Source organism: Gregarina niphandrodes, assembly GCF_000223845.1.
Source record: "Gregarina niphandrodes unplaced genomic scaffold scaffold00002, whole genome shotgun sequence".
Taxonomy (NCBI): Eukaryota; Apicomplexa; class Conoidasida; order Eugregarinorida; family Gregarinidae; genus Gregarina; species Gregarina niphandrodes.
Window position 1 is genome coordinate 415,775 of NW_011645774.1, and position 27,401 is coordinate 443,175.

A 27,401-nucleotide genomic window follows, 5' to 3' on the forward strand; every position below is an offset into this window, starting at 1 on the left:
CTTGAGGGGGGCCTTGAGGGGGAGTCGGTTTTTGTTTGTGGTTTTTTTGGAACTGGAGTATGGAATTCGATCCTACGGTGAATCATTCATATGCGGTGGGTCGACGGGATTACAGTCAGAAGGTGGCGTACTTTTACGACCCGGACATTGGTAGTTATTACTATGGTCCCGGACATCCGATGAAGCCGCAGAGGATTCGGATGGCGCATTCGTTGATTTTGTCATATGGATTGTATAAGCACATGGACGTATTTCGGCCACATGATGCGGGACACGTGGAGTTGGCTCAGTTCCACGACAGTGAGTATGTGAATTTCTTATCGGAGATAACGGTGGACAACTTCAAGATGTATGGTGGGCGTTTGAACCGATTCAATTTGAGTCAGACGGATGATTGTCCAGTATTTGACGGGTTATTCGAGTTTCAATCAAGTTGTGCGGGAGCGACGATCGACAGCGCAATGCAGCTTAATCATCGTAATTGTGACATCGCGGTGAATTGGAGCGGCGGATTGCACCACGCAAAACGGTCGGAGGCGGCGGGTTTCTGTTATGTGAACGATATTGTGCTAGGCATATTGGAGTTACTAAAGTACCACGCTCGAGTAATGTACATCGACATAGACGTACACCATGGCGATGGCGTCGAGGAAGCCTTCTACCTCTCCCACCGCGTCATGACCGTCTCCTTCCACAAATACGGCGAGTTCTTCCCTGGCACCGGCGACGTTGTAGATGTTGGAGCCGGCGCCGGCCGCTATTACGCCGTCAACGTTCCGCTCGATGACGGCATCACAGACGAAATGTACGTCACACTTTATAAACAAATCATACAACGATGTGTAGACGTCTACCGCCCTGAAGCCATTGTCCTCCAATGCGGCGCTGATAGCATCACGGGCGACCGCCTGGGCAATTTCAACATGACCACCAAGGGACATGGAGCCTGCGTACAATGGACCAAAAGCCTAGGTATACCCTTGATTATCCTCGGAGGTGGTGGCTACACAATACGGAATGTCGCCCGTGCCTGGGTTTACGAAACCGCTGTCGCACTTGGCAAACATGAAGATATCGATAACCGAGTCCCCGTCAACGTAAACCACACACACACTTTTTTACACACACACTTCTCTGGACAAAGTGTGTGCACACACTTTGTGCACTGCACACACTTTGCCGTGGTAGGAGTATTACGAGTATTTCGGACCGCACTATAACCTACATTTGGAGCCGGACCCCACTTCGGGGAACAAGAACAGCGAGGCGTATGTACAGCAAATCAAGACGAAGATTTTCAAGCACCTGGCGCAGCTGGAGCACGCTCCGAGTGTCCAATTCTCACGTGTGCCTGCAGACTTCTTCACACCCGCTGTGGCCCCCGAAGAGGACGAAGATGAAATTGACCAGTACACGGTGGAGTGGGAAGGCGGAGGATTGGCGGACATCTACGAAATGATGATTCCACATAGACTCCGCCGAGCCAACGTCGATGACTACGACGATCGCGACCAATCCATGAAACATCTCGAAATCGCTAAAGGACACACCGACCTTATTGTTAACGGCGACTGACCAAGTACACTGGACCAAGTACACTGGACCAAGTACACTGGACCAAGTACACTAGACCAAGCGAAACATGACATCCTGGATCTGGACGATATCTTGACTCCGGGTCAGGACCAGAGTTATTCTGGACAGCCGTCCAGAGCTAGCTCTGCATGAGCTGGCTGTGTGGGGGATACTCACCACGTTGACGTTGCGACTGTTGGCCTGGCACTGGGAGAGAGCGGGAACGCTATCGTCAACTCACAGCGAGGGGATTCATAAAAAGCGAAGAACCTACGAACGGGCGGAGAACAACAAACGGGCGGAGAACAACAAACGGGCGGAGGACCAACGAAGTGGGCGGAGGACCAACGAAGTGGGCTAGAGTATCAACGGGGCAGAGGGGTGGCTTGCTCAGGTGAGTGGAAGTTGTCTGGAATCGTTCCAGCCACCCGGTCAGTCAGATACCCAGTCAGCCAGCACGGTCCTTAGCGGTGGAAACCTCAGTGGTGGAAACCTCAGCGGTGGAAACTAGACATAAAGGTTCAAACGCCACGAAAAAATACAGAGTAGATAGTTAGCAGCCGGGCAAGGTCTTGACCGGCCAGCTGTGCGGGGTCTTGACCGGCCAGCTGTGCGGGGGTCTTGACCGGCCAGCTGTGCGGGGGTCTTGACCGCCAGCTGTGCGGGGGTCTTGACCGGCCAGCTGCGCGGGGGTTTGACCAACCGGGGAACTCTGTGCGGGTGAGAGGCTCTGGTGAGGGGCTGGTTCGCATCCCACAAGAAATTCTTCGTTCGGGAGTCGGGATTTCTAACCTGCCTGGTTGGGCAAGCCGGAGCTAGTGAGCGAGACGACACAAGTTAGTAGCGCTGGCTGTCTTGTACTTCTTCTTCTTCTTCCTCATCTTCGTCTTCGTCGTCATCTTCTTCAGCGGGTTTCTTCTTTTTTTTGCTAGAAGCTGTGCTGGGTGTAGAGAGAGAGGTGGCGACTGCAGTTTCACTACAGACTCCGCCACTGGCAATAATGACATTGCCGAGGAAGTCGTTGAGTTCCTCATCGGTACGTACGGCCAGTTGAATGAAGCGAGGCGTGATGCGCAACTTGCCTTGCTCATTCGCCATTGTTCCCGCCAGATGTAACACCTCCGTCGTCAGGTACTCCAATACTGCCGCCATGAAGATGGGCGCAGCCGCACCAATCCGCTTCGCATACCGCCCGTTCCGCAGATGCCGTGCAATACGACCCACCGGAAAGATCAAACCCGCCTTCTGCGACCGAGTTTTACTCGCCGCCTTCGCGGTCGTCTTGCCACTCATCAAAAAGAAAAAAATTACATTCACTCCCAGACCCCTCTTCCTTCCATTCAAATACTCTTAGGAGGAAACTTTTTACTGTAGCCTGGGGCCTTTGGCCGTGATCCACGAAAAAGGACACAGCTCTACTTCCAGCCCGTTCGATTTAGCCCTCGGCTGCACTTGCCAGCATCTGCTGTCCAGCAACACCCACGGGCGTAGATGAACCCCAATGCAACACCCACAGACCACTGCATTGTTTCGGGCGGCTGTCTCGTCAGCACACACACACGCGCGAGTGTGTGTCAGGCAGAAACGCGTGTGTGCGTCACACGCGAGTGTGCGTCACCTGCACACTGCGTCCGCATGCCTGCTCACTTCCGCATGCGTGCTCGCGTCCGTGCTGTCGTGTGCGCCCGCTTTCGTGCTGGCGTGTGTGCCCGCTTTCGTGCTGGCGTGTGTGCCCGCTTTCGTGCTGGCGTGTGTGCCGCTCAGCGCAAGTCAAGTCCGCTGTTGGGGAATTGCTAGCGCGTAATTTTCCGTTGGGTGAAAAGATAGAGACATGGTCGGTTGGTTGAACTTTGCTTTGTTGTCGGTGGTCTTTGGTCAATTGCTATTGGATAAGTTGCCGCGGACGAAGTGGTACATGTTGTACGTGGATGAACCAGTTGGTTGTTCTGAGTGTGCGGATTATGGGACTTTGAGTAAAGCGCGGTCGTGCGTGGATCAGGCTCCGTGTAATGCTACTGCGTCGCTGATGGTACAAGTACCTCGGCATGATACATGTACCCCTGACCAGTGGTGGATTAAGCCGACTGGCATTGATTTCAGCATGCCAGTCACTGATCGACAATATCACCTAAGTAGTGTTGAGTTGCTGGTAAATACCTACAAAGCACAGGCAGGAAGCAGTTACGAAGCATGCCAGCCGGGACTGCAAATGTTTGCCAAAGAAAAGGGCCTGGTCACAGATAACATAACAGGGGAAATCGAAGGTTCGGTCTGCGGATCACGGCTCTACTTCGCCCGCCCTCTCAACACCGGAGTGGTGGTGAACAAGACTGATGCCTTAATCCAATTTACTTTAGACAAAAAATCAAATCTCTCACTGGCCAACGGCTACTGGATCAAAAGCACGTCATACAATAACTGCATCGGGCTGGACTGGCATACACTACAACTTACCGCAACGTATACAAATACTATTGGCAAAACCAATTGGGGTGACAACAATGAAAGCTAGTCAGTAAGTTCTCAACTACGCTAGTCAGTGCGAAACATCGGGGAGTTGCCTTGCGGCGTAAGCCAATTAACCAACCAACTGGGCGGCCTAAACTTTACAAACAAAGTATGGGCAGGGTATTTGGGTATGGGAAAAAGATACAAACTTATTTGGGAACCTTTTTTACTTTGTAACACGATCCACTCACTTGGTCCACTCACTCACTTGCAACGTGCCACTCACTCACTTGCAACGCACCACTAATGAGAGGATGTGTGGTCGAACTTGTTTTAAAAATGTTCCTTTCACAAGGAGGCTTAACTTAAAATTCCCATTAGAGAAAAGTGTGTCCAGAAAATAGATGCGTCCAAATTACTATACAAAATCTAATATCTATTTTTTGTCGTCAGCGCCAGATTCTTCAAGTATCATATCCAGTGGGCACTTGCTAAGGGTATCAGGAGCTAGGGCTTGAAGGTAGCAGCTCATACTATGTTGTCTAAAGGCGCTTATACTCCAAATAGGTTGAAGGGCTTGTTGATTGAAGGTATGTCTGTCTAATTTGAACATGTAGCATTGACCCTTAAGTACTTTTTTAATCTTGGGAAGATCTCTCTCTTGTTCAACGAATTGTATGCGAGGAACACATAAGAAAATTTCACCAGGTGGTACTAGAAATCTAAGACTTGATGAGCATCGTAGTTGTTTGATCTCCTTCATACAAAGGTCGAGTAATTGATTTTGTTGTTCAGTAGTTGCACTAATTTTTTTGGTGGTTGGTCTACATCCTCCATACCAGAATTTTAGAATTTTCCATCCTAATCTTTTCCACCAGCTGGGTTTGCCTGATGGATTCTTCAATAACTTCTTTCTCCTGGCATCTAGTTGCTTAACTCGCTTCTTTAAAATCGTGTGTATCTGATTGAAGCTTGCTCCACCGAATGTTACTTTAGCCCTTGCCAATTGTGCGGCTAAGGCCTTATTTTGTTGTAGCCTTTCCGCCTCACTGAGACCGGAGAAGTTAACATCGGTAAGAATGACGTTTCGAATACTTTCGTACGACTCTAGCTGATCTAATCGTTCGGGTAGTTTTTTCCATTCCTCATCTTCGCTGCTTGAATCTTCGGCCAATTTCTTCAACAATCTGCCAGGTGTTTTTCTTCCCATTGGCTTCTTTCCTTTTCTACTAGAAGACGCAGCTGTAGACGTATCCGACACCGCATCATAGTCGGGAGTTCCTGTCTCCACCACAACAACTCCGTCTCCGGCCATATTAATGATGGCTGAACCCGCTGACGAAACCGCTCCACTACCTTCTACTTCTAGATCAGCCAAGGCCTTCATTTGGACCAACAAATCTCGGAAGGAGCCAAACGATAGTCGGGGCACGATGTCCTTACCGAATATAATTGTCTTTATTCTGTCAGTACTTACGTAGGAATCATGTTCATTCAAAATGGCAGGACATGCTATTGCCACACACTGTATCCTTGCGGCAAACTGTGGTAATTCCTTTAACCATTTAATCGTCAGAAGCGCAGCAGACCCAGCACCCAATGAATGTCCAGTAAGTATAATTTTGGCCTTCGGATGCTTCTCAATAAATGCCAACAAATGCTTACGGATACGCTTATCCAACCAATCTGCCGATAGAGCCATGCCTCTATGAGGACCCAAATCCCCGTCTAATGGATCGCACATCAAATTGGTGGCAAAATCCTCCACAGCACTAGAACCTCTTACTACAATAAAATATGCCTTTCCATCACTGCATACGGCAAATACAGGTTGACAAACACCCTCGTTCTCGTTAGTCAGTAGTATCTCCATACCCGACACAACTTTAGTAAGACGATACTTTATATTTCCCAATTTCTTCTGTTCGCTACGACCTGCACTATTCACGCTCTTCAAATTATGGGTTTGCACACTCTTCAATGAATACACCGCAGAAGACAGCAAGGCGCATGTACGGAATAGGGCAACTCTATCAGCATCATCCGCTGGCACCAATGGCAGGCTAGACACATCTGATGGCAAATATGGATCCTGAACTACACGCTGCAATTGACTCAACAATTTAAATGATCGATACGCCGAACGAGTTGTCATCATAGACAAACGTACCAATAAAGGTCGAACTGTACTATACGCATCAGCAAACTTTGGCGCTACAGGACCAATGTATCTTACCCCCATCTTTCCAATCTTATCTGCTCGCTCCTGAGCTTTAATCACCAACTTAGGATCCGCATCGTTTATAGCGATCGGCTCCAAAGTGTTCAAATCTTCCACGTAACTCAAACTCATACTGGACTCGTCTGATTCAGTAAGTAACAACCCTCTAGTACCTCTCGTAGATGTACCTCTAGTACCTCTGGTAGATGTACCTCTAGTACCTCTGGTAGATGTATGGCGAGAAAATCACACCAATAAGTCAAGTGTAACTGGCTAGGAAAATGTCGTCAACAGCAGCCACTAGCAAGTGTCAAGCAAGAGACAAATAAAAGCCAAGTAGATGCTAATAAAGGACTTATACCGAAAGGGATCCAATGAGCTGTGCTTGGTATAATTTTTTTTCAGAATGTATGAAATATCTGTTTGCTCCAGGTATAATTAATGATGTATTGCACGGAACGAAACATGAAGCCAACAGATCGCAGTCGAATAGAACGCAGTCGAATAGAACGCAGTCGAACAGAGCGCAGTCGAACAGATCGCAGTCGAACAGATCGCAGCCGAGTGGGACAAAGCTCGGTGGGGCAAGTTTGGGCACCGGGACAAGTTCGGGCACCGGGACAAGTTCGGGTACCGGGACAAGTTCGGGTACCGGGACAACTTCGGTCAGAGCAAACGCGTGTGGAGCAAGAAAGGATAAGTCGAAAGAAGCCAGCACGAAGACGGTCAGCGCAAGAAGCAATCCGGTGCATTTGCGGGCCGATGATACCCAACGCGTCAATGATGGTCAAGGTGCAGGATACACCCTTGATAACGAGGCTGAACTACAACACACTTTTGAAGGCTTCAAACGGCCTCAAAAGCGGAAGCCACCTGGAGCTGGCAAAAGCGCCAAGTGCGCTACTCAGCAGATCCAGAGTCTTGGTCAACTCCCTCCCGCGACCCAAAGACGAGAAGCTCAGAAACACCAAGTACCTCGCGAGCATCTAGACCCTAGCGAGCATCTAGACCCTAGCGAGCATCTAGACCCTAACGAGCATCTAGACCCTAGCGAGCATCCAGACCCTAGAATTAGCCTTATAGCTAGCCCCCCAATTCACCCTCACTCCAACCCGAGTGACACCGACTCCAGCCATCACATTCCTCCCAATCACACCGTCCCAATGGAGAGCAAGAACGCTAATTGCGGCCGAATGGATCATAGCGCGGACGACAAGGACAATAGCACGAACCACCAGGGTCGTATACAACGATCATCTCGTCTGGCCACGGCTTCTGAATCCCGTCATAGTAAACCGGTATTTCACGACTTGGATGAGATGCGGCAGGCCCCTGGTCTTTTGACTATTGCGAATCTCCTGTGCGATCAACCAAGACGTTCCGGTAAACGAAAACATGAGGCTTCCGAGACCGGAAGTTCGCGATTAAAAACCGACCAGGATCTAGTCCCCGAGAGGGCTGACAACTCCAGCTCAGAACTCGGGTCGGACAACGAACTCGAACCCGGGTTTGACCGCAATTCGGAACACATACCCGGCCATCTATCAGGACACGGATCATCAATCAACAATTCAATGAGGCCGAAAGAGCCAGCATCATCCGCAGGCAGATCTCCATTACGCTCACCTCCTCGCATTTGCCGCGAGATCGCCATGGCTACTACCAAGCAACAGAAACGGAAGCCGAAAGCCAGGGGACGCGAAACGTGTGCGAAAATTCATCCTCCCTCAGTGCGCGGTCAAACCCGAGCTCAAGCGGAAAGCGATGATCAAGCAAAAGGCATTGACCCAGTGAGCACAGTAACACACCGTCGTATGTTGCCTACATCTGATGCATCTATTAGCGATTCCGGGATAAAGAAAAGGCGAGGCAGGGAAGAGCACAACTCTCCCGTGATAATGATATCCTGCTCGCCGGTATCTACCGACTCACCAGACTACGAGAATGTTCCATTTAGTGACATCAACACAAATGACGTCAACACAATTGACGTCAACACAAATGACGACAAATCTAATGATGACACATCTGGTAGCTTTCCGTTCCCAAGCTCTGGCCGTGTGTGGGCTGAGCGCGTAGTTCTGTGTAAATCTGAAAGTTGCCGTTTTCGGTCTGATACAGCGGATCGAAGTTTGCCCGCGACTGAGGACGACGATACGGGGTTGAGGGAAGGACTTGTTAATAGTACACTTCCCGGTAATGTACCATTGGGTAATGTACCATTGGGTAATGTACCATTGGGTAATGTACCATTGGGTAATGTACCATTGGGTAATGTACCATTGAGTAGCGTATTATTGGGCCATGCAGATGAGGGCGTGGTGGACGTAGGAGATGTGGCTTGGACGGCACCTGAGGAGGCACGTTTAGAGGAATTGGTGGCGAAGTACGGTCAGGCGGACTGGGGTGCTATTGCTGAGAAGTTGGGGAGTAGAACGCCTGATAGTTGCGCGGCGAAATTTGCCGACTTACTGACGGAGAGATATACGGAGTCCTGTCGCAAGAGCAAGATCAGGACGAAGAATAAGAATGGGGCGAAACTGCCGGTTGCTGAGGCCGAGAGCTTTGGCAAGCGAGACCCTTACCGAAAGTGGCGCATGACAAGGCTCCTTTCAGAGAGAACTTTTGTACAGGAAGTCAACCTGAAAGCAACTCTGCTCACACCTCCAGCGCCATCCAAGACGGAAAACTGGCAGGAAGCGGGCAGTGATGCGCGCCCTTTTAGCAACCAAGGCAACGCCGACTCCGGTGTCCCGTTAGAGGGCGCCCCGTTAGGGGGCGCCCCGTTAGAGGGTGTCAAGTCAGATGACGTCAAGTTAGATGACGTCAAGTTAGATGACGTCAAGTTAGATGAAATCAATCTTCAACAGGCACTGGATCCAACGAGCAAGGGAATAGATCTACCTGTCGACAGCCTCCACGCGGTACGTACAGTAGAACGCCAAGAGCCATCATGTAGGGTCAAGCGCTACTCGTTCTTCGACGATACGTTCGGCGCAGATCTTGGCGAAAACCAGTCATCTGCGTCCAACCCAGACCGGTCTCTGCTCCGTCAGGTCTTGCCCGACTGGGCCGGCGATGCTACAACGTCCAGTCTCGATAACATGAGGTTCTTTAGTAAACATGCTATTCGACCCAAGTGTTCAAAACAACCGAGCCACCCAGCAAGCCAGCAAAAGAAAGATCAACCCGCGAGTCAAACGCGCATCCAACCGCAGGCGCGAATCAATGACCTTGTGTTGGTGGCAGCAAGCAACTCGGATGCGAAGGCAGCGACAACGATTTCGAAAACCGCTTTGCAAGAAGAGTTGGCCACCGTACTCCCGCATGAGGAAGAATACCAGTTCATTACAACGGAGCTGGAGGCGCTCGATGACGAGAATATGAAGGTTGTCAACTGACCGTGCTTGCAAATGAATTGCAGCGCGCCAGTAATTAATGCGCGGCAACTAACACTCGCGTGCACACACGTGTCCAATGACCATAATGGAATTACAATAATGCAATAACAATGTATGTCTGTAACTTTTGACTGATGAGGGGCGTTGTTCGGAGAGAGGTGCGCCATGAGCACGAAAGGATGGTGTTCTTGTGGTGGTGTACCTCTGCAAACATTATTTGGCGGAAGCGCTGCCGACATCGATGACAATGACACAGATACCGTCAACAACTCTTCAGATGCGTCCGGCTACGATCCAATCAAGTTTGAGCGGCGATCAGAAGAGGCGATTGCTAAGATGATTAATAATTGGAACTCGATGCTCAAACCGCGGATATCGGATTTGTGGCCGACCATGGGAGAAAATCCGGACCTGCGGGACGTCCTCAGACAGTTGTTGACTAACACTGATTCTCGAGACAACCCTTTGGCGGTGGAGCCATACTGCGTCCTCTGGTACGGTGACGTTGGCATCGAGGACGGCGCGGCGGTCCTGCGTGTGAAGGAAGGCGGAGAGACGCGACTGAGTTACGTCACTCGCATTCTCGCCTACATCTTTGCCAGCAACGAAACGTTCGAGTTGCTACTCAAGAGCGACACCCAAGGAGGACCTCTCCCTATGAGCTGCGACAATGTTCGCTGCGTCAACCTAAGCCACTGCCTCATACCGCAGTAACCGTCGCTTTTTATGTCACTTTCAGCTGGTATCCTTCAACCGGTCGGCTTCAACCGGTCGGCTCCAACCAGTTGACTCTAACCAGTTGGCTTCAACCAGTTGGCTTCAACGAGTTGGCTCTAACTAGTTGGCTTTTACACGTTGTAAAAAATAATGGTTAAGAAGAACCTCAGTAAGAGGGCCCTGCAGGTAGATCCTGCGTTCAGTTCGACCCTGCACTCAGTCCGGCCCTGCAGATCGGTCCTACACTGCCTGGTCCTGCACTCAGTCGACCCCCTAATTCCCTGGTTCTGCAAACCGGTCAGTTCCTTCAATTTGACGACGCGCAACTTTTGGTAGTCGTCTTCCTGCATGGCCTGGGCAGCGATGGTAATGACATGAAGCAGTTGCTGACTACGGTCTTACTGAAGAAGCCGGATCTGCATGATCAAACGGTGGTCCTCTGCCCGAACGCGGGACTGAGGCCTATATCGTGGGTGAATGGGCAAGCCATGACCGCTTGGGGCGACATATTTACCTTGGGCCCCGAAGGAAAGGACGACTGGGAAGGGTTTGAAGAGAGCCGCAAAATGGTGGAAGGCCTGATCGATCAAACACTCAAAGAGAACCCAACCATTAGCAATATTGTCATTGGAGGCTTCTCCCAAGGCGGAGCACTGAGTTACCACATTGCGCTACAATCCACTCGGAAACTAGCGGGCCTCATCGTCATGAGCGGCTGGGTACCTGCAAGGATGACGCCGCTCGGCGCAAACGTCACAGACATTGCCAGGTCCACCAAAATCCTCCACTGTCATGGCAAGAGTAACCTCCACGATAACACTAGATCGGCAAAACACGTGCCGAACAAAACAGGTGTGTCCCAAACAAACACACACGGTGGTTGCGAATTATGTGTCTGTAGCTGACTTTGTGGTACGATGGAGTCCGTTGAATGGCCAGATGCTGGACCAAATGGGGGTGAAGAATTACGACATCAAGCTGTACGAAAATTGCGCCCACGAAGTCTGCACCGAAGAGATTGCGGATATTATGCAGTTCCTAACCGCGAATTTATAGGAGTTGCAAGGCTCGGGCAAGAGCCCGGTATATTGAGAGTGTGCACAGAACAATAAATTGTGCATGATGAACGGAAATTGTCCTTTCTTTGAACGATGTTTTTTTCGCCCGGTGGGTCCACTATGCGTCTGTCCGATGGGTCCACTATGCGTCTGTCCGATGGGTCCACTATGCGTCTGTCCGATGGGTCCACTATGCGTCTGTCCGATGGGTCCACTATGCGTCTGTCCGATGGGTCCACTATGCGTCTGTCCGATGGGTCCACTGTGCGTTAGTACGGTAGTGCACTGTGCTCACTGTCCTCATTCAAGGTTCTAGTATTTTGCTGTCGAAGTTGCCTCGGGCGACGCAGGATGCGAAGGAGGCGGCTCCGGCTTGTTGGAGACGTGTCCATGGGTCGTGTCCGAGGGTGGGGTCTGCTTCGAGTTCCTGTGCTAGTTGGGTTAAGGGATCTAGTTCGTAGGTGCGTGGTGGTAGTCGGTTGTCCAGACGGACGCTACGTGCGATTGCGAGTGGGCGTCGGCAGGCTTGTGCGACCAGTATTTTGAGTTGGCTAAATCTCAGCTGCGCCCGTGCAACCACCAGTGGTCGTTCCGCCACGTCCTGTTTGCTCACGAAGTGGTACAGTCCCAACCGGTCGTGTTTGTTCTTCACCAGCACACACACCGTACACCCCTTACGCAAGGCGATCGTCCGCACCGTATCCCACCCGGGATCCTCCGACTCGTCCCACACCACCCGCTGCACCTCTTCCTCGACGGCAGGGCAAGACTGAGCTGTGCTTTTTCCACCTATCTCGATCTTCAAAATACCACTCTCTCCACTCGACACCAAATCCTGAAATTGACCCGGCGGAAGCACACCCTCTAACGCTACACGCGGCACTTGGGGGTGCATGTACTCACGCGACACCGCCCGAACCTCCTCCCACAAACTTGATCTCTGCGTCCGGAAATCGTTGTCCACAATTATCCACGTCCCAAACAATGAATAGATCCATTTTAACACCATCTTCATTGAATAGGTCAGACCCTCATCCCGATAGGATAAACTAAAGACCAGCACCGTAACCGGGCACACCGTTAAGGGGGTACAGCGTAAAGGGGGTACAGCGTTAAGGGGGTACAGCGTAAAGGGGGTACAGCGTTAAGGGGGTACAGCGTAAAGGGGGTACAGCGTTAAGGGGGTACAGCGTTAAGGGGGTACAGCGTAAAGGGGGTACAGCGTAAAGGGGGTACAGCGTTAAGGGGGTAGAGCGCCAAGGGGGTAGAGCGTCGAGGGGGTAGAGCGTCAAGGGGGTACAGCGTCAAGGGGGTAGAGCGTTAACGGGTTACAAGTTACTTACATGACTTTCCCGGTATCAGTGAGCTCCACCGAAATCGCTTTGTCAGCCTCCGTGCCTGCAGTTACCAGCACGCTTTCTGTAATGAGTGAATAAGACGGGATACGAGGCCTGGACCGGGATACGATCGAGAGGGCGGGGGGGCGTACCATTATCCTGCGTTACCTGCAAATAAGTCAGCCTGTCCCCAGTTATTCGATCTGCTACGTGCCTATCCACAAGCAAAACGTGTGGCGCAACCCACGGCTGAGAAATTCGAAGGAAATCAGTCGTCATAAAAATGGCCAGCGTGTTCTGGGCAGGCGTCAAGAACAACGGGAATGCCTATTGTACTCATCCTTCCCCCACACCCGAGATTGAACACCGCAAGCCACGATCGCTCAGCTACAGATCATGTCCGTGGTCCACTCCCGTGTTTCATATTGCTGTCTCACATGGTGGTCTCTCACCATAGTCTCACATGGTTATCTCTCACTTGAGTTTCGTGGGAAATGGGTTGTTGGCGTAGCTTTGTACAGAGACCATTCTGAGCAGCTGGCCGTAGATAGTTTGGTGTTCAGTTTTGTGGCGACGTCGGCAGTGGTTCCGGGTGTGTTATTGTGTCCGAGTTTGAAGCGGGCGTTGTTGAATGTGGTGTTGTTGATTGTGCACTTGAGGTTACTGAAAGCTGCTCCACCTGCAGTGGGAAGGTTGCAGGGTGGGAGTCGTCCTGCTAGTCGGCAGTTGACGCCTCGAAGTCGGATGGCTGAGATGTATTTGATGGTTGGGATCGGGTTGGTATCGGTTACACACGTGTGTGTGTTGCACATGGTGTTGGGCAATTCAAGTTTCTGGCTGGTACGGGCGTTGGGCAAGCTGTTGACGCTGTCCTACCTGTCGGCCTTGGCGGTCTTCACGGGAAGTGTGGAAGACCGGCTCGTCAAATATCACAGACACTGGCTCTGGACCTTCGGACAGTGTGCACCCTCAGCATTACTGCTGGCCTACGTCCCCAAGCTCGAGGCGTTGGCCTCTGTACTTCTCGTCCATAACGTCTACTGCTTAGCCAGCCAGGCACCGGTAGCCTACGAATATCCCCCCACCCCACCTGGATCAGACATTGCCGCCACCGGTCTCGAGGAGTACTTAATGGACACCGCTTACTACTTCCCCTGGGCCAATTGGACCGTAGACCTTATCGGCTATCTATACGACACCTTCAAACCAACCTACCGCTGGCGGAAGCGGCTTACCGCATCAACCAGCGACACCGAATGGGACGTCGTTCCTAATCGACGAAAACCCGCTGGAACAAAGGCAAAGTCGCCCCTCCCACCAAGTCAGGACTAAAGAAGCTTTGCTTAGGGACCGAGGAGCCTTCTCATGGCAACCGAGTCTCAAAGCAAGCAAACAACTCTCCAGACTACCAACCACCTCTCATGCATACTTAGATAGATAGATTTTAATCCGCATCTCGCGCAATCCGGAACCGAGCCTCCATAACCAGACTAACTGATGGAGTTCGGGAACGTACCCCGCTATGGGAGCTACGACTGCGTGGGAGAAAGTCAGGATTGGGTCGAGGCGGGGGGTGAAGACTAGGGGCTAAAAAGGCGGCTAGATGCGTCCGTTGATGACATACCAATTGAGACAGACGCGCCGAAAGCAGACGCTCAAAAGGGCACCCCCGTATGTCTGTTTGTATGTGACGATGAGTTTGTCGACCGCAGGCTCGGAAGTGATCAAAGGTTCGAGACTGGAGCTTTTGTCGGAAGGCGTGTGCAGCTTTACGGGTGGGAGTGGGCCGTTCGTGGCGGTGTGTCTGGCGACTGTGTCCCATTGTAGTGGCGGGAGGAAGGGCCCAGTGGCGTCCGCCGCAATTTTTGTTTTCGGTAGCAGTTCGAAGATATTTTGAGTGTCTCCGATTTCGCCATAGAGATATTTCAGCCAGTTGTGCACTTTGCGGTCGCCATCGGCGACGATATTCCAGTTCCTTAGGTATGGCAGCAGACGGTTTGCGAGATGACAGTGAGCAGTATTGGTGAGGGAGAAGAAAATGGCGGATTGTGCGATTTCGCAAAAGGGGGAAGTGGAGCCACACACAAAACTAGGCGGTATACAACGACCTTTGTGGTCAGTGGAAAGCTCCGTAATAGGCAAGAGCTCAGTAACGGGACAAAGCAGCCTTGGCAATTTGCCCGCCACATTTTTCGTACGACAAAATTCCACCGTACGGTCCAGATCGGGCCAGATAAATCGGCCTTCTGCTTTTGCTTTCCAGTCCTCCATTTCCGCCAGGAGAGCTGGGCAGGGTTCAGCCCGACTGGTAAGTCGAACCAAACTGATGAGATGGGCGACCATGCCATGTTGTTTTATAGATGGCCATGACATCATTTCTAGAATGCGTCGTTGTTTCAACCGGCCCATCATCTCGTACATCCTTGTTGATGCAGAGTAGTCATGTACCATCGCCATTGCAATCAATAGATATGGGTATTCACTCGATTGAACCGTGGCACCCGAAATAGCTCGGAGAGCATCCCATAATGCTCCCTTCGCATCAGCCAAACCTCCAGACCCGAAACTGTGCACTCTCGACATGCTATGTTCTCCCGCCAGTCCTGTAACCGGCTCTCCTGATGACTTCTTCTCTGACGACTTCTCCTTTGATTGTGGTTTTTTTATAGGGTGTGTCGGAAGGACCAGAGGATGCTGAGGTAAAGGTGTGAGCCCATGCTGCATCATGCAGATACCAACGAACTCCATGGGCACATCAAACAGAATCGATGTCTCAGCTTGTGTCATCAACCTGCAATAGCTAGAACGATATTCGGCCGCCTGCTGTTCTACTTTCCAATCATTTCCTTTGGAGTCTGTTTCGCTGTGTAGAAACTCCAACGGAGACGCCTGGGTCCCCCAGAGTCTAGACGCCAGATCGTAAGGGTGGAGAGTGGCTATGTCAAGAAACTTTTGGAAGGTGCTTGGGATCGCGAGCGCGTTGCCGGCGGTAGTTGGTAGCCAGAAGTTGGACTGTTGTACAGCGAGGGTCCGTGTTCGGGCGGCTGCTAGATACCTAGATATGCCTTGATAGCCTTTGTTGAATTTGCTGGGAGCAGTCAAGGTCTTCTTCACAAAAATTTGCTTCGGTGGATTCGATGGGTTATAAATTGGTCTTTGGCCGTCCAGGAACTGGTACAGTTGGTCTCCAACGGCCTCGAAGCTTCGCAAAAGGGTCGACGTCATTTGATCGCTGGCCTGCGTCCACGGTGCCAGCAATAGGGAACTTAAGTCGTCCGCCATGTGATCTAAACTTAGTAACAGAGACAAACCATCTTCTCCCATAAACTTATCAGAGCCGACGAGAAAACCGTCCCCCTCGCCGTCCATCGCGCCGTCCATCGCGCCGTCAGACTTCAAGTTATTGCTCAGCAGCCACGTCTCTTGTCTCACACATCGCTCTATTTCTGACACCATATTATCCACTATCGGATTTAAAAGCAGCACCATTTTTGGCTCCTCCCGAAAACACTCTCGTGTACTAACCCAGTATACGTAAACACATGGTACTGTGCTCGGGGTAGGCACACTGAAGAGACTAGAGCAAGCCTCAAAGGAAGGGATAACATCTGACATGGTGCCGCCTTTTTTTGTAATGGAGCACCTCACTCCCTTTCCTCTAACGCGACTCTCGATATGGAGGGTGGTACAGACTAGTGTCTGGTACAGACTAGTGTCTAGTACAAACGAATGCTATGCATTGAGGACGACTGCTGATGCTCGATTTCGGAAATCGGAATACACTTCCGCAACGCGCACTGGTTGTAGCGCTGCTTATATCTGCCCGTTAAGCATGTACCAGTTGAGACAGACATCCCGGAAGCATACGTGCAAAAGACCGCCTCCGTAGCTCTGTTTGTAGGTGACGACGATCTTCTTAATCGAAAGCTCAGAGGTCAGCAGAGGTTCGGGACTGAAATGATCCTTAGCAGATGTGAGTAGTTTGATTGAAGGCAGATCCGCGTCGCTGTACACAGCGGAGTGTCGCGCGACTGTGTCCCACTGCAGAGGCGGCAGGAAGGGTCCACTAGTGTCTGCTCCAATTCTCAGTTTGGGCAGTAGTCCGAAGATGTCCGGAGTGTGCGCGATATCGCCGTACAGATGTTGCAGCCAGTTGCGCATTTTGCGGTTGCCACCAGCAACGATATTCCAGTTGCGTATATGGGGCAGCAGACGGTTGGCGAGATTACAATGGTCACCATCGGTCACAGAGAAGAAAATGGCGCTTTTTGCTATTTCGCAAAATAAGGGTGTGGAGCCACACACGAAGCTAGGTGGTATGCAGCCGCTGCGACCCTTTGCTAGCTCCGTTATGGGCAACAGTTGGGTCACAGGACAAAGCACACGCGGCGAAGTGCTTGCCGATCCCGTTTCCACTCCTTTCCTGCGGCACAGCTCCGCCGTCCGGTCGAGCTCGGGCCAAATGAGGCGACCCTCAGCCAATCGTTTCCACTCGTCTAGCTCTACAATTAAAGCCTTGCAGAGCCCGCTGTTATCGGTTCTTCGGATTAAAGCGATCAGCGAGGCCACCATACCGTGTCTCTTGATTCCAGCCATCGGCAAGTCAGTGATGCTTACTTGCTGCAGACGCCCGAGCCTCTCATGCATTTCCATCAACGCAGAATATTCGTGTATCATCGCCATTGCAATCAAAGTGTACGGGAACTCACTAGACTGCCCCGCAGCCCCCGAAATGGCTTGCAGGGAATGCAGCAACAACTCCCTGGCATGGTCCAAACCTCCCCCTCCAAACCTCGCTTTAGACCAGTCGAAACGCTTTCGTTCCCCCACCGCTCCAGGCAGAGTTCCAGACTGGGATCCAGGTCGGGGCAGACCGGGGGCTTTGGCAGTGGGACTAGAAAGAAGGGATTCCGTAGGAGTGAGTCCGTGTTGCATTAAGCAGATCCCAAGAAATTCCATAGGTACATTAAATATAAGGGAGGTCTCATCCCGTACTAGTCTGCAGTATTCATGGTGGTAATCGAATTCATTTGCAAAGGATTTCGCGCCGGATAACCCTTGAGGAGAGGCTCGAGTTCCCCAGAGAAGCAGTGCCAAGTCGTAGATCTGTATAGCGGATAGTTCCAGGAAATCTTGGAAGGTCTTCGGTACGGCGAGCAAATTTGGCCTATTGGCCGGTAACCAGAAGTTGGACTGCTGGATCGGCAGAGTCCGCGTTCTCGCGGCTGCGAGATACCTAGATATACCTTGGTAACCTTTATTGAACTTGCTGGGCGCAGTCGAGGTTTTTTTCACAAAGATTTGCTTCGGTGGATTCGGTGGTGTGTAGGCTGGTCTTTGACCATCCAAGTACTCATACAGTTGGTCTCCAACCGCATCAACAGTACGCAGAAAGGTCGCGGTCATCTGGTCCGTCGCTTCTGCCCAGGGCGCGAATAATAAGGAACTCAAGTTGTCCGCCATTCCGTTCAGTTTTCTTAACAACTCCGCCAGAGAATTATCCCACATGTTCGACTCAGTCAGTAAGCCATGGTCCTTGAAGCTCTCAGGTTTAGGGCCGTTGGGTACGTCAAAGACCTGTTCTTCCCGGCGAAGGCACGTCTGTATAGCCAACACGATATTCTCCACTATCGGGTTCAAAAGCAACACCATCTTGGGCTCATTCCGGAAACACTCTCTCGTGCTAACCCAGTATACGTAAATACATGGCACTGAGCTCGGAACAGCAACACTAAAGAGGCTAGCACAAGGCTCAAAGAAAGGAATCACATCCGACATGGTGCATCTTTTTGTAATGGAGCATCTTCACTATCATGGCCTTCCACTTATACTAATACTAGAGTTTTGGTGGTCGGTCTCGGGGCTGATTATTTCTGTCCGTTAAGCACACCTTTTGGTAGCAGACCGGCGGAAAAAATTCGATCAACACAGGAAAAAAAAATGCTCGTGTATCATCGCCATTGCAATCAAAGTGTACGGGAACTGCCCCGCAGCAACAACTTCCTGGCATGGACCAAAGCTCCCCCTCCAAACCTCGCTTTAGACCAGTCGAAACGCTTTCGTTCCCCCACCGCTCCACACAAAGTTCCAGACATAGTTACAGAGCCGGCTGCACGAGAGGCTTTGGTAGCGGGTCATGACGACCAAGAAAGAAGGGGTTACGTAGGATTGCGTCCGTGTTACATCAGGCAAAGAATAGCATTAGTACATTCAATAAAACGGTGGTCTCATCCCGGACAAGTTCGCAATAGTCATCGCGGTAATCCCAGTCAACCGCAAACTCCCTTCTGCCGGTCTGCTCCCGAGGTGCGGCTCGAGTCCCCCAGAGAAGCAGCGCAAAGTCGTAGATGTGGATAGATGCTCGCCTTAGGAAATATTGGAAGGTCTTCGCGACGGCGATGGTCGGCAACCAGAAGTCGGACTGTTAGTCGGGCAAGGTCCGGGACGGACTGTTGGCGGCTGCGAGGTACCTAGAGATGACTTGGCAGCCTTTGTTGAACTTGCTGGGGGCAGTCGAGGTTTTCTTCACGAAGATCTGTTTCGATGACCAGTACTTTGATGACCCTCCGACTTTACGGAGGTGTGTAGACCGGTACTTGGCCGTCCAGGTATACATACAGTCTGTCTCCAGCGGCCTCGAAGCTTCCTACGAGAGTCGTGGTCATTTGAGCCTCCGTCCAGGGCGCGAGCGATAGGGATCATAAGTTCTCAGCCATGCCGTGCCAATCCGTTAACAGCTTCGGGATGCCATTTCCTCCTTTGTCCCACTGAGCGAGCAACCGATCCACCTTAAAGTCCTCGGGTCGCGAGCCGTCGGAAGTAACTATGGCCTGTTTTTCCCGGCTAAGCCACCTTCCCATGGCCGCGACAATGTTTTGAACTCTCGTACTGACGTTCGTCACGCATGTAGTTGTGAAGACAGATCAGAATATGCGTCAGTGAAAATAGTTGGAACTCGCGCTCTCCAGAACTAAAACTAGTGGTAGTGAGACATTGTGGTATTGAGACATTGTGGTAGTGAGACATTGTGGTATTGAGACATTGTGGTATTGAGACATTGTGGTATTGAGATGTGTGTGCTTACATTGCTCGTGGCGTTTGCAGTAGCGGTCGAATAAAGGTTCTTTGACACTATAAGGAGGGTTTGAGGGGACGGCATTGAGTTGGTGTAGAGCGTCCTTGAAGTTTCTAAGTTTGTTGCTAATCTCCCTGGTGTCCAGCTGGAAGGAGTTGAGATGGTTATAGAACTTCGACACGCGGACAGGTGTATGTCTCTGTGCCTGTCGTCGCAGGAGGGTGAGAAGTTGTACGGTTTCGACAGCTTGTCGGACTACGAGTAACACATGAAGAATTAATTCTTTAAGACAAGCGATGAGTATTAATCTGTCTTGGGAAGAGAGTGTATCAGCGTGGACGTAAACCATAATTTGTTGATAACTGGCAGCATTCCCGAATTGATTGCCAAGACTCTGTTCGAGGCCCAAGCATAGGATATTACGGAGCTCCGATCCCAGCACAAGTCCAGTCTGTCGGCCATTTGCCAGCGGTGTGGCTCTCCCTGCCAATCCACCCATGGCGGTTCCGCTCATGGCGGTTCCACCCATGGCGGTTCCGCTCATGGCGTTTCCGCTCATGGCGGGTCTGCCGGCCTCCACCAGTTTTCGCACGCTATCTCGACGGCAGGTCGACAACTGCTTGCGTGCGCTTTCCCGGTCTTTGGGCACGCCTCTATCCAGCAAAATACCGCCGGTCGAAGGCGGTATAGCCAACAAAAGCTCACGGAGTCCTCTTGCTATATAGATAGCCCCACTCAGCAAGTTCTCCACCCGAGCCAGAACCGTATCTCCAATAAGCTGTTCGTCGAAGAACACCAAATGCCCAATCTCCGGGGAAAACAATGCTTTAGGCACCAATGGTGACAGCGCACGAGGCGGTATGCAGCCCATAAGAGCCAGGATCTGCTCACGATTGTAATGCAGAAAATGTTTGTTACCAAACAGCCGCGGTCGTAACACGTACATCAAGAACCGACTTAACCAACTCCACTCGCACGTTTGAGCTAACACCACCAAGAAACATGCCGTCCCAGGGAACTCATCTTCCACCTCGGAATCATCAAACGTCTCCCGACGGGGATGTACCCCGACTATGCCTTTTTGAGGGACGTGATACACCGACTTCGATAAAGAAGCAAGCTTGCCAGAATTCTCTAGATAAAACCCCAGTTCGTCAGGGATGTTCTTACGAACAGGACAATTCATAAAGAATTCCTGTATCCGACTCTCTCGCTTAACATACTCATCCTGTATCCGTCTATTGTTCCGAGAAACACTATCATCCATTTTCAAAACAATCCTTGGTTCAATCCTTGGCTCGTCTATTGGTTTTTTTGTGGCGCTTATCTTTGCATCGGCACGGGGATAGATAGCGTCAAGTTTGGGTTCATTTTTTGAAGTGCTGAGAATGCCAAGGTTCTTTCCTATCTCCGATTCCGGAACACAGAAATCCAGACAGGACTTAATATGAGCAAAGGCTACCAACTGAGTAACTAGCGCAGGTGCTGATATTGTAAGAAGAATCTCATTCGGTCCTGCGATATGTCTCGCTCTGGTTGTATGGCTGTACCGTAACACAATATAGACCAACACCATCTGTGTTAGCACCACACAAATGTATCCTATGAATAGCGATAACACTGCGTCAGGTCTCCAGATTGCCAAGCCCTCAACAGAGCCCTCAGACAAGGCTCTCATAAACGTGCTCAAACCGGAAGGGCTAAACAACAGTTGGAGAACCGAGCCCGGGGCGACCAGTTCCGGAATTAACAGGGTAAGGATAGTAGCTGCAAACCAAACAATGCCATAACTTAAGAAGTCTTTCCGGAAACTGGTACACCAAGATACCATACTGCATCGACAAGTACTACGGTCTATCAATTTGGCTAAGTATTCTCCAATAACCGGAACACCAAACACCCAGGCACGTAGAATTACAAACATCCGATCACACGCAATGTCATCTTCGAATCCAGCTACCGGAGCATAACAACTAACCGGTTCATTTAATCGTTGCCAAAACTTGCGAACAAACCTTCCCACGGCAGCTACGTGATGTTTACTCTTAATGACCAGTAGTTTAGGCATACACATGGCCTTGCCCAACCAGCCATTTACCCACTGCATCACCAGTATACATTTCAACCGGTCACTACGACTCTGGTCACTACGACTCTGGTCACTACGACTCTGGTCACTACGACTCTGGTCACTACGACTCTGGTCACTACGACTCTGATCACTACGAATCTGGCCACTACGAACCTGGTCACTACGAATCTGGTCACTATCGTCTTCCTCATACTGTTCCCATTCAATCACGAACGCCTCCGACCCACCAGTCGAACACTTGTGCACCAGCATTACACCACCTGCAATATCCGCTACCACTTCGGGAAGAGTTAAGCTTCTGCCAAGTAAAGACTCATGTAGACTCATACAGAATCGCACCACCACGAACAAACTGATGAGCTTAGCAACAGACAATGAGCGAACAAAGAAATCCCAATAGCCTGTATAAAATCTAGGGGAGTCTAAGAAACGTAACATTGCTATTACCGCTAGCACTTTGGCTACCATGTACATGCAATACAGAGAAGAAGTCACCGAATACAGTGAGGCTACCACATGCAGGGTGGACATGATATGGGTTGAATAGTTTACGGGTGACGAAGGCGGCGGTGACAACTGCTAGTAGCCACAGGTGTATCAGAAGACTTTCGGAGTTCCAGACGAACTTGAGGGAGGCTGCCAGACACAACATTGATACTATTAGTAAATCCGGGATGAGACTGGCTATGGCTCTTAGGAGAACGCTTTCCCGGACTCGCAAGTCTACCTGTATGCAATCATTGTGGAACTTCTTTACACTTTCGGAGTCCACCTGGTCTGGCCGGTGGGGTAAGGTACTAATCGGCGGACCCGGGTCCTCACCCACTCCCTCAGGCTCAGGAACTAACCGGAAGAACGCCGCACACATTTTTTGGGACGGAAAACCGCCTTTTAAAATCACCTGCGGAGGACGTTGGTTGGACAAAGGACTTTGGACAAGCTCAAGCAACCTGGAAAAGAAGGTTGCACGTAAAGGCCATTGCTTCCGCGAACGAGAACGTATAACGCCGGGTGAAACATCCCTGCTCAATACCCAAGTACCGCTGCTATCTATCTAAATTTCACTGTTCACTGAACTCACTGTTCACTGAACTCACTGTTGACTGAACTCACTGCCGAATTTTGAAACGTCACTTCTGAACAATTGGCATCTAAGCATTATTGCTGAAAGCCAAGACGTTCTTCCTAAATATTAGGCGCTGGATGGTGAAAGATACTCAACCCCAGTCTGCAATACCTCAGTCTGCCGCGCCTCATCAGCAGGTTGCTGTGTCCCAACAGCTTGCTGCATCTCAACAGTCTATGACTGTGCACCAGTCGTTGGTGGGTCCTTCGTTTATCCAGCAGGTGGCCTCTTCGTCGCTTGACACTCCCAGGCCGGACAGCAACTGGGTCACGTCGGGCGACAGTTTCGGCCAGCCAGGGGCAGTGCCCAAATTGATACCTTTACGTCCAGAGGAGTTAACCTCGGACGCTTCTAGCCATCTGAGCGATAAAATTCGCATGGCGAGAATTGTCCACAGCAAGATCGAGGAAGCCATTCTCCATGGCGACCGAGAAGCGAGCCAACTGGTGGAAACCCTTGGCCAGGTCTTGGTCGACAAAAGCTCCCACTCCTTTCAACAACCTCCTAGCGTCCCAGTCCCGATCCGCCCACCTCCCAGGCTGCCCAAACCCTCCGTCATGGGCCAATGCACCGAGGAAGATGACTCATCCGTGCTTGACGAGGCGCTGCGAGACGAGACGGCGATCGACGAGGAGGCTCCGCCTGAAGAATGCTCTGCACAAAATGTAAGCGCGAACTCGAGATTCGTTAGCCAACCAATCAGATGGCTACTTGTGTGCGCTTCAAGCCAGTTAGTGTCATCTCCGTTATGGTAGTCATTTAGATTTGCGTCAGTTAGTGTTAGCAAATCCCATATTCTGTGTTGCAGTTTGCGAATGGTGGTTGTGCAACGGTGGTACAGATAGCAGAGCGTTGCAGTTCGGCGGCGAAAGAAACGACTATTCCATTGACGCGTAGACAGTTGATTTGGCGGTTCTTGGTGTTGGCTGTAGTGTGTGTCGCGGCCTCCCCGACGTACTTGTTCGGTCCCTTGGTTCAGGAAGGTGTGTTCGCATTGGATTTGTATCGGCAGCAGATGTGTGGTGAGCCACCACACGCTCCTTCGTTCTTCTTTGGTGCACCGGTACCGCAACCGGCGGCGGTGTGTGCAGTACGACATCATTACGTCTTGATGCTGACGGTTTTGGCGCTGGTTTTCGAAGTTCTGCTTGGCGGCATCACTCTCACTCTCTACCACCGGTTGCCTACTAAACTCACTCTCTCACTTGGCTTGTGTGTCCGTGCGGCCGCTCTACTATGGGGCTCCAGTCTCCGCTCTCTCACTGCACACAAACCCCCTCGTGAACTTACGCTTTTCTTCCTCGCACTTGGCGGAGACCCTGTCTTCTTCCTCGCTCTTGTACTTGCCGTGCACCTACTCGCCGCTTACCCCCAACGCATCGTTGGCGCTTTCATGACTATACGCTTCCTCGCCGCCGCTGTCCTCCTCTACGCCGCCCACCCCCGACCGGCCATCACCGCGACCCCGCACTACCCAAGACGCGAAGACGATTATTCAAGACACGAAAACCACTATTCTAGACGCGAGCCCGAAGACGGCCTCGCCTACATCCTCGACCTGCCCGGCACGCACCTGGCCGGCCAGGGCTCACTGCACTCTTCCGACTTGCAGGCTGCAGCAGATTTACAAGCTGCTGATGATGATCCGCACGATGCCCAACCTGGACCCCCAGGACCAAACCTATCGGGCTTCGGACCACCAGGACTCGGCCCTGCAGGACTGGGACCACTAGGACTCGGCCCTGCAGGACTGGGACCACCAGGACTCGGCCCTGCAGGACTGGGGCCGTCGCCCAGTCAATTCGAACAACCACCCAGTCGGTTCGAACAACCACCCAGTCGGTTCGAACAACCACCCAGTCGGTTCGAACAACCACCCAGTCGCTTAGGACCGGGTATTGTGGCGGAGTCAGTGTCGGTGGCGTTGTTTCACGGTTCGTTGTTTGTATTGTTGGCAGCGTTTTTGAGTTTGGCGTTGGTCAAGCGCAAGAGTTTTAAAAAGGACTTGCTGGCGAAGGGTTCACGGGATCGCGACCCATGGCGGTATAGTAGTTGTTTGGAGAGTACGGCCTACCAGGATTCATTGAAGCGGTTGGAGTCATTGCGTTCAGGTGTGGCGAATGAGTCTTTGAAACGTCAGCTACTACAGTCTTCAGTAATTGCACGGCCATCAGTGCGGAACACGGCGCGGCAATTGGTGTCTCTTCGTGGGTTGCTACTCGGTATTTCCACGGGTCTTAGTTATCTCGTGCTCTCAACAACTCTTGGTACCATGAGATTGGATAACGAACGTCCGGCACTCCTCTTTGTGGCTATCTGCGCCCTCCCTATCTGCTGTTTCGGCAAGTTCCTTGCACCGCATATCACGCTGCTCTACCCTCTGCTACTCTGGTTCGCACCTCGACCACTGAGCGTCGTCAGCGCTCTGGTACTCTCTCTCCTCAGCCAGTGTACCGTCTTCGGCTACTTCCTCACACGTCGCACATTCACACTTCTCGGAATCATCCTTGCACTCTCCGGCCTCGCCGCACTCAACGCCTTCTACCTCGTCGTTTTCCGCGCACTCCCGACCCTCCTCTGCACCACCGCTCTCATCAACGCCCTACTCCTCACAGCTCTCGGAATCAAACACAACTCGCTCCGCTAACCACGCCTTCATGCCCACTCCAAAGCGTCTTCCGCTACCTCGACATCTGCATGATACCCCTCAAACACTTCTTGGGGGATACCCACCTCGATGCGCTCCATCTCACGCACGAACGCCTCCAGTCCCCACGGCTCACTATGTTCGGCAACTAGTTGGGAGACTGGTTCGGCAACTGGCTCGGCGACTGACTCACTAACTTTGGCGACCGACTCACAATGTTCCGCGCCGACCTTCCTCTGGTCTGCTGACCTGTCAACAAACTCGTAGTCTTTGCACTTGCCAGAAAGCGAGACCCGATCGGATGGCTCCAATGACGGTACGGCTAAACAGCGTTTGATTTTCTGCCAGAAAGCATCTGCCAAATTCTCCGTCGATTCCAGAACAGGTCCCATCTGAAGACCGGCCTGACCTACCATGACTAAGCATTCGGCCGGTGTCACTTTGAGGCGGTCCACTTTGTCCAAGGCCACACGTGGAAGATATGAATCGTCTCCCGCACCCAATTCGGCAATCCTCTGTTTCGCTAACTTGATGTTCTTAATCATTTGTTGATTGTACGCGTCGAATGTGAGACAATTTGCCGACTTTACCTTGAATTTCAGGCCTTGGTCGGCTGCTTCGGGGGCGGTCGTGACTGCTTCGGGGGCGGTCGTGACTGCTTCGGGGGCGGCCGTGACTGCTTCGGGGGCGGCCGTGACTGCTTCGGGGGTGGCCGTAGTAGCGTGCTCTGAGTCGCGGTTCCGGAGCCAAAATTTCTCGTGAGTTGCAAAGTCGTATTTAACCTTCTCCCTTCCTTGGATGCCGGGGGGCGCTCCTCGCCGCCCTACTTTAAGGGTATCGCTCACTCGAGGTACTCGCCGTATCTCACATCCAGTCGAAAGGTGTGGGAATATCTCTGGCGTCTGAATGCAGTGGGCAACATTGGGACAAGAACACGGTGGCAAGCGTCTGGGCGCAGCAGAGAGTTCCACTGCACTCTCATCCTCCACATCATCATCCACGGGAACGATGACGGACTCACAGCAAGACGGCACACTCTCCAGCCAACAGTCGCCCATTACCGACTCGGGCAGAGCCAAGAAGAGTTGGTCATCCGGGCCAATTTCGGGCGGGCACTTGCTCACTCGCCGTAACCGGTCACCAGCGAAGAGGGGCACCACTTTCTTAGGATTCTGGTGCCAGACGTCGTAATGCACCAGCCGATCCGGCAAAACGACCGTATTTTCGACAGCTCTATCCAACGCGGCTTTTGACGCCAGGACTGAAAATAGCCAGTCCTTCTGCCACGGAATTCGTTCGAAAGGCTTACTACCCATACCTGCCGGACCCCCCACGGTGAAACCATCCGAGAGCGGGACCACCCACCCCTTGCTGAAGCCGCCTTCAGGCACAATCAGTATAATACTCAAAATCAGAGACAGGGGGGTTCCAGGGATTCCAGAGTGCCCTTTTCTTGACTCCCGCATGGTTGACTTAAATAAAAATCCAGGCCGATAGTCCAATCACGGCCGACGAAATTATTCGGGCGGAGACCGAACCGCTCTGCAGCTGTTTTTGCCCGACTAACGACGACACATTCGGAGCCTCCAAAACGTCAGCAATACGCGTCGTGGGCGGCGTAGGAAAATCGTCCCATGAATTCGAAATTTCCGTCTCAAAATCTTCGTTGAACGTAAGTTGACCAGCTGTGCTAAGCGTCGATGT

At 51.6% G+C, this 27,401-nt stretch overlaps 15 protein-coding genes across 15 annotated transcripts; 7 read left to right on the forward strand and 8 right to left on the reverse strand.

The window, feature by feature from the left end:
- Window positions 1-59: 59 nt before the first annotated feature.
- Window positions 60-1,575, forward strand: GNI_014530 (histone deacetylase; the record flags this gene model as incomplete). The annotated part of the gene is made up of 2 exons (XM_011130622.1): window positions 60-1,097; window positions 1,189-1,575. The coding sequence occupies 2 exons, from the start codon at window positions 60-62 to the stop codon at window positions 1,573-1,575; spliced, it is 1,425 nt and encodes a 474-aa protein (XP_011128924.1).
- An 837-nt stretch (window positions 1,576-2,412) lies between these two features.
- GNI_014540 (histone H2A) lies at window positions 2,413-2,868 on the reverse strand (the record flags this gene model as incomplete). The annotated part of the gene is made up of 1 exon (XM_011130623.1): window positions 2,413-2,868. The coding sequence occupies one exon, from the start codon at window positions 2,866-2,868 to the stop codon at window positions 2,413-2,415; it is 456 nt and encodes a 151-aa protein (XP_011128925.1).
- Window positions 2,869-3,406: 538 nt separating this feature from the next.
- GNI_014550 (hypothetical protein) lies at window positions 3,407-4,087 on the forward strand (the record flags this gene model as incomplete). The annotated part of the gene is made up of 1 exon (XM_011130624.1): window positions 3,407-4,087. The coding sequence occupies one exon, from the start codon at window positions 3,407-3,409 to the stop codon at window positions 4,085-4,087; it is 681 nt and encodes a 226-aa protein (XP_011128926.1).
- Window positions 4,088-4,459: 372 nt separating this feature from the next.
- On the reverse strand, window positions 4,460-6,376 carry GNI_014560 (lipase; the record flags this gene model as incomplete). Its single annotated transcript, XM_011130625.1, has 1 exon — window positions 4,460-6,376. One exon carries the CDS (start codon window positions 6,374-6,376, stop codon window positions 4,460-4,462), a length of 1,917 nt encoding a protein of 638 aa, XP_011128927.1.
- Window positions 6,377-6,654: 278 nt separating this feature from the next.
- Window positions 6,655-9,645, forward strand: GNI_014570 (putative SWI3, ADA2, N-CoR and tfiiib DNA-binding domain protein; the record flags this gene model as incomplete). Its single annotated transcript, XM_011130626.1, has 1 exon — window positions 6,655-9,645. The coding sequence occupies one exon, from the start codon at window positions 6,655-6,657 to the stop codon at window positions 9,643-9,645; it is 2,991 nt and encodes a 996-aa protein (XP_011128928.1).
- Window positions 9,646-9,810: 165 nt separating this feature from the next.
- Window positions 9,811-10,359, forward strand: GNI_014580 (hypothetical protein; the record flags this gene model as incomplete). The annotated part of the gene is made up of 1 exon (XM_011130627.1): window positions 9,811-10,359. One exon carries the CDS (start codon window positions 9,811-9,813, stop codon window positions 10,357-10,359), a length of 549 nt encoding a protein of 182 aa, XP_011128929.1.
- Window positions 10,360-10,512: 153 nt separating this feature from the next.
- GNI_014590 (phospholipase/carboxylesterase) lies at window positions 10,513-11,418 on the forward strand (the record flags this gene model as incomplete). Its single annotated transcript, XM_011130628.1, has 3 exons — window positions 10,513-10,548; window positions 10,596-11,163; window positions 11,264-11,418. The coding sequence occupies 3 exons, from the start codon at window positions 10,513-10,515 to the stop codon at window positions 11,416-11,418; spliced, it is 759 nt and encodes a 252-aa protein (XP_011128930.1).
- Window positions 11,419-11,724: 306 nt separating this feature from the next.
- On the reverse strand, window positions 11,725-12,429 carry GNI_014600 (hypothetical protein; the record flags this gene model as incomplete). Its single annotated transcript, XM_011130629.1, has 1 exon — window positions 11,725-12,429. One exon carries the CDS (start codon window positions 12,427-12,429, stop codon window positions 11,725-11,727), a length of 705 nt encoding a protein of 234 aa, XP_011128931.1.
- A 724-nt stretch (window positions 12,430-13,153) lies between these two features.
- Window positions 13,154-14,089, forward strand: GNI_014610 (putative transmembrane protein; the record flags this gene model as incomplete). The annotated part of the gene is made up of 1 exon (XM_011130630.1): window positions 13,154-14,089. One exon carries the CDS (start codon window positions 13,154-13,156, stop codon window positions 14,087-14,089), a length of 936 nt encoding a protein of 311 aa, XP_011128932.1.
- A 267-nt stretch (window positions 14,090-14,356) lies between these two features.
- GNI_014620 (hypothetical protein) lies at window positions 14,357-16,213 on the reverse strand (the record flags this gene model as incomplete). Its single annotated transcript, XM_011130631.1, has 1 exon — window positions 14,357-16,213. One exon carries the CDS (start codon window positions 16,211-16,213, stop codon window positions 14,357-14,359), a length of 1,857 nt encoding a protein of 618 aa, XP_011128933.1.
- A 357-nt stretch (window positions 16,214-16,570) lies between these two features.
- Window positions 16,571-18,409, reverse strand: GNI_014630 (hypothetical protein; the record flags this gene model as incomplete). Its single annotated transcript, XM_011130632.1, has 1 exon — window positions 16,571-18,409. One exon carries the CDS (start codon window positions 18,407-18,409, stop codon window positions 16,571-16,573), a length of 1,839 nt encoding a protein of 612 aa, XP_011128934.1.
- Window positions 18,410-19,692: 1,283 nt separating this feature from the next.
- GNI_014640 (putative transmembrane protein) lies at window positions 19,693-22,251 on the reverse strand (the record flags this gene model as incomplete). The annotated part of the gene is made up of 2 exons (XM_011130633.1): window positions 19,693-19,727; window positions 19,842-22,251. The coding sequence occupies 2 exons, from the start codon at window positions 22,249-22,251 to the stop codon at window positions 19,693-19,695; spliced, it is 2,445 nt and encodes an 814-aa protein (XP_011128935.1).
- An 85-nt stretch (window positions 22,252-22,336) lies between these two features.
- On the reverse strand, window positions 22,337-22,792 carry GNI_014650 (putative transmembrane protein; the record flags this gene model as incomplete). Its single annotated transcript, XM_011130634.1, has 1 exon — window positions 22,337-22,792. The coding sequence occupies one exon, from the start codon at window positions 22,790-22,792 to the stop codon at window positions 22,337-22,339; it is 456 nt and encodes a 151-aa protein (XP_011128936.1).
- A 635-nt stretch (window positions 22,793-23,427) lies between these two features.
- Window positions 23,428-25,697, forward strand: GNI_014660 (putative transmembrane protein; the record flags this gene model as incomplete). Its single annotated transcript, XM_011130635.1, has 2 exons — window positions 23,428-23,715; window positions 23,859-25,697. 2 exons carry the CDS (start codon window positions 23,428-23,430, stop codon window positions 25,695-25,697), a joined length of 2,127 nt encoding a protein of 708 aa, XP_011128937.1.
- An 8-nt stretch (window positions 25,698-25,705) lies between these two features.
- GNI_014670 (hypothetical protein) lies at window positions 25,706-27,163 on the reverse strand (the record flags this gene model as incomplete). The annotated part of the gene is made up of 1 exon (XM_011130636.1): window positions 25,706-27,163. One exon carries the CDS (start codon window positions 27,161-27,163, stop codon window positions 25,706-25,708), a length of 1,458 nt encoding a protein of 485 aa, XP_011128938.1.
- Window positions 27,164-27,401: the final 238 nt, after the last annotated feature.